General features: G+C 41.4%; 1 protein-coding gene across 1 annotated transcript in view; it reads left to right on the top strand.

The window, feature by feature from the left end:
* Positions 1 to 1,127: 1,127 nt before the first annotated feature.
* LOC125031499 overlaps positions 1,128 to 5,000 on the top strand; it is a 19,435-nt gene continuing 15,562 nt past the window's right edge. Inside the window, exon 1 of the mRNA XM_047622368.1 lies at positions 1,128 to 1,250. Coding sequence (XP_047478324.1) covers positions 1,128 to 1,250 — 123 coding nt within the window. The remainder of the gene's footprint in view (positions 1,251 to 5,000) is intronic.

Below are 5,000 nucleotides of genomic sequence, written 5' to 3'. Positions count from 1 at the left end.
GAATTGGCTGTAGGGGGGGGGGGGGGTGAAGTGGAAGGGAATGAATGGCGGGTAAGCGAAGTGGAGGATTGAAGTGGAGGGGTGAAGTGGAGAAATGAAGTGGAGGGGTGAAGTGCAGGAATGAAGTGGAGGAATGAGGTGGAGGGGTGAAACAGAGGAATGAAGTGGAGGAATGAAGCGGAGGAATGAAGTGGAGGAATGAAGTAGAGGAATGAAGTAGAGGAATGAAGCGGAGGAATGAAGCGGAGGAATGAAGCGGAGGAATGAAGTAGAGGAATGAAGTGGAGGAATGAAGTAGAGGAATGAAGTGGAGTAATGAAGTGGAGTAATGAAGCGGAGGAATGAAACGGAGGAATGAAGTGGAGGAATGAAGCGGAGGAATGAAGTGGAGGAATGAAGCGGAGGAATGAAGTGGAGGAATGAAGCGGAGGAATGAAGTGGAGGAATGAAGTAGAGGAATGAAGTGGAGTAATGAAGCGGAGGAATGAAGCGGAGGAATGAAGCGGAGGAATGAAGCGGAGGAATGAAGTAGAGGAATGAAGTGGAGTAATGAAGCGGAGGAATGAAGTGGAGGAATGAAGCGGAGGAATGAAGTGGAGGAATGAAGCGGAGGAATGAAGTGGAGGAATGAAGTGGAGGGGTGAAGCGGTGGAATGAAGTGGATAAATGAAGCGGAGGAATGAAGTGGGGGAATGAGGTGGAGGAACGAAGCGGAGGAATGAAGTGGATAAATGAAGCGGAGGAATGAAGTGGGGGAATGAAGTGGAGGAATGAATTGGAGTAATGAAGTGGATGAATGAAGTGGAGGAATGATGTGGATGAATTAAGTGGAGGAATGAAGTGGAGGAATGAGGTGGAGGAATGAAGTGGAGTAATGAAGTGGATGAATGAAGTGGATGAATGAAGTGGATGAATTAAGTGGAGGAATGAAGTGGAGGAATGAGGTGGAGGAACGAAGCGGAGGAATGAAGTGGAGGAATGAAGCGGAGGAATGAAGTGGAGGAATGAAGCGGAGGAATGAAGTGGAGGGGTGAAGTGGAGGGAAGGAGAGAAGGAGGGTGTTAGGTGTAGGCCTACATGAGCATGGATTCGGATCAGTGGCAACAAACCATCGATTTTCGGTTACCATGGCGACCGAACAAGAACATGGACAAAGAGAAATTTGTCCAACTTGCGTCATACCGCATCTGACCTCGCCTGACCTCGCCCCGTGCCCGGAGATACTAATAACAGATGCCGCGGATTCTTGGGCAAGGAGGACCGCCGGGAACTTCATACAATGACAAGTTATCATTACGGTTAACAGAGGGAGAGGGGGGGGAGGAAGGGGGGAGAGGGGGAGGGGAAGGTGGAAGGGAAGGGGGAGGGAGAGGGGGGAGAGGGGGGAGGGGTGGAGGGGGAGGGATAGGGGAGGGGGGAGTGGTAAGGGAGGGAAGTTGGCGAAGGAGGGAAGTGGGGAAGGAGGTGGAGGGGGAGGGGGAGGGGGGAGGGAGAGGGGGAGGGGGAGGAGGGGGGGTGGGGTTGAGGGGGAAAGGAGGGGGAGTGGTAAGGGAGGGAAGTTGGCGAAGGAGGTAAATGGGTAAAGGAGGAAAGTAAGGGAAGGAGGTGGAGGGTTAAGGGAGGAGGGAGAGGGGGAGAGGGAGGAAAATAAAGAAGGGGGAGAGGTAAGAATGGGCAAGGAGAGAGGGAGGCGAGGAGAGTGGAAGAGGGAAGAGTATGAGATGGGGGAAGGAACTGGAGAGAAGGAGGAATAAGTAAAAGTAGGGAAGAAAAAAGGGAAGGAAGTAGGGAGATGGAAAGACTGGAGAAAGGGAGAGGGGAATAAAGAAGGGAAGAGATGAATAAGAGTAGGAAAATGCAAAGGGATAAGGGAACAGGTAAGATGAAGCATAGGTAAGGAAGATTGAGAAGGGGGGGGGGGATGACAGGATCAGGGAGGGGATGAATGGGCCAGGGGGGAGGAGAGGAGAGGGAGAGGGGGGGAGAGGAAGGGAAAGGAGAAAGATATGATGTAGGATATTAAAAGTGCTTCGATAAAGAGGACGATTAATAAAAATATTAAACACTTGATATAATATTCATTAAGTGCAAATACTTTAACCTGCTTCCTGTAAAAAAAAAAAAAAAAAAGGAAATAACAAGGAAAACATGATAAAACGCGTATCTCGAATCAAAGTAAGAAAAAAGACTATTTATATCTTCCCATTTTTTATTTTGAATAAATCTAACATTTCATAATTCATTCAGTGTCAAACCATATAGAGATCGAGTTAAATATCCACACATTAACGGTAAAATAGTCAGATCTCTCTCTCTCTCTCTCTCTCTCTCTCTCTCTCTCTCTCTCTCTCTCTCTCTCTCTCTCTCTCACTCATTCTCTCTTAAAAAAAAAAAAAAACTACTTAACGGTAAACAATAAATAAGATGGATAATTAACGCATTTTTCACATCTTAATAAGGGACATTTAGGTTAATGCTTTATTAATAACGATACATTTCCGAAGTTGATTGACCTGCCGGCAATCAGGGTGAGAGTTTTTTCTTAAATCCTGTCCTATTTTTTTGGAAATTGATTAGAAATGTTTGTTACCGGAGCAATTAAATGCAATAGGCGTAAAGGGAAAAGAAGAAATAGAGAAGCGATTGATGTAGATGTTCAGAGACAATATAAGTCGATGATAAAAGCAATCTCGAAAACATTTAGTAAAGAATAATAGAAGGAGGCACACGGATGACGCTCTTGCACACGCTCACCGGCAAACACACACACACACACACACACACACACACACACACACACACACACACACATATATATATATATATATATATGAATAAAAGGAAAGTAGTAAAAAGCGAAAAGTTAAATGAATAAATAAATGAATACATGTATACACACACACACACACACGCACACACACACACACAAATATATATATATATATATATATATATATATATATATATATATATATATATGCATATATATATACACATTCAAAACACACACACACACACACACACACACACATATATATGCATACATAAATACCTACACACATAGTTGCCGGGAGGGTTCAGTGGTTAAAGCAAAAATGCTTGCGCTCCTGCTGCTGGCTCGAGCCCGATCTCACGGCAAGCAAACGATATATCTCGTCAGACTCAAGTGCCACAGGTGAAGTCGCCGCCGTGGCACGGACGGCAGCGCGCGCCTCTGAGATCGAGCGTCTGATTAGGAAGGGCATCCAATCAGGCAGGGGTGGCAGTGCCAGACAACCTAAGATTTGAGAGAAGTCTGTGTCCTGCAGTGGAAAGATAGGTTCTGGAATGTAATGATAATATAAACTATGATAAAAACGATAATGGTAATAATGATAATTTCAATGATGATTATAGTAGTAATAATAATAATGATAATAATAATGATAATAGTAGTATAAATAATAATGATCATAGTGATACTAATAGTAATGATAATAGTATCATTATAACAATAATATATTGTTGGAAAGAAAGAAAAAATTGACGATGTGAAGATTAGTTTCTGTTTCCCGTGGATTGAAAAGTGAGGGAGAATTTTTTTTTTTCTCTCAAAAACATTACCAAATTAATTTTTATTTTTTATTTTTTGCTATGGTTTCGAATGATCTCTTCTTGATTTTTCCCTTCATTCTGTATTTCGCAATCGAAATCAATTTTCTGAATTCAAATTTCTTATTCTGAATATTTGATTTCGTTTTTTCGTTATGGTTTCGAGTTCCCTAGTTTGAAGATTCGAAACCCTCTATTAACGGAATCTAATATCCTATTTGGAAACGCACATCATTAAATCCACAAGTCAATCGTAAACACGTAGTCACTTAAATCTATATATACCCTCCTTGGCGAGGACAAACCCAGATAGAAGCCACTACAAGATACGAGCCAACGAAAATATAAGCTCAGTAGTGGTTTGTTTCTCTCTCCCTGGTGCTTCGCGCCCTCTGAGACTGGGTTCGAATCCCTGTCAGGGAAGGTACGTATATTTCTATATAAAGTGCGTTAGTGCATTCTTCCATCTTACGTATTCGTCAATTCTAGAGAACAGGTTTTCCCTCTCAGTAAACACGTTGTTATTGTTCATCTCTCGCAAACACAACTCTTGTACAATTTTATTTTCTCTGACTCCTTTTCAAACAATTCCTTATATTTGCTGTATTACGAAAGACATGCGATTTCACAAACAAATTCAAGCGAAAACTTTCAACGCTGCGACTTGCTTCTTAATGTTATCAACATTCAGCATGCAACAGTTATAACCAATCTCACTCAAAAGCTTCTGAATACCGTATGCGAAACACGGAGCCTGATTTTTCTACACTTCTGACCCAACGTATTTCTATCTACGTTATGCATTTTTCTCCCTCATTTTAAAAGTCCGACAGTGTTCCCCCGTTGAAGACAAAGTGGTTCTGCCTGACCTACGGTTTCTTAAACGGCGGAGCTGGCCTCGTCTCAGCTTTAAGATATTTCGATATGAAGCAATTTCTCTTTTCTCGTTCGGGCCTCGAGTCTCCATGTTTTCTGTTGGACATTTCATTCCTTTAACTGTTTTATTGGTGATATCTACGTTTGAAACTCATTTGTTCTATTTTCATTAATCTATCTATATATCTGCTTATTTATTTGTTTGTCTGTCTTATTCTTATTATTTCTGTAATTATCTATCCTCTGCAACACAAGTTTTATACTTGGATTTGTTCAACAATAGAGAAATATATACATGAGAAATCGTTTCGAAACAGAAAAGTCATTTTCTCTTCGCAATAGTCACGTGAAAGCAGGATTAAACTTATTTTGACACATATTGTTAATTGTTTGATGTCAGCTTATCCACGAGATGTAACGTTTTGAATTAAAAATATTTAGTTTCTTTTTTTAACACATACACACACACATACACAGCTAGTTTGCTTTTATATTCACTTTATTATTTTGATTTATCTTTCTTCATCAATTTA

This window comes from Penaeus chinensis, chromosome 1 (assembly GCF_019202785.1).
Source record: "Penaeus chinensis breed Huanghai No. 1 chromosome 1, ASM1920278v2, whole genome shotgun sequence".
Classification (NCBI taxonomy): Eukaryota; Metazoa; Arthropoda; class Malacostraca; order Decapoda; family Penaeidae; genus Penaeus; species Penaeus chinensis.
Note: the sequence above shows the minus strand (reverse complement) of the source record. Positions and strands in the feature narration are given on the sequence as shown.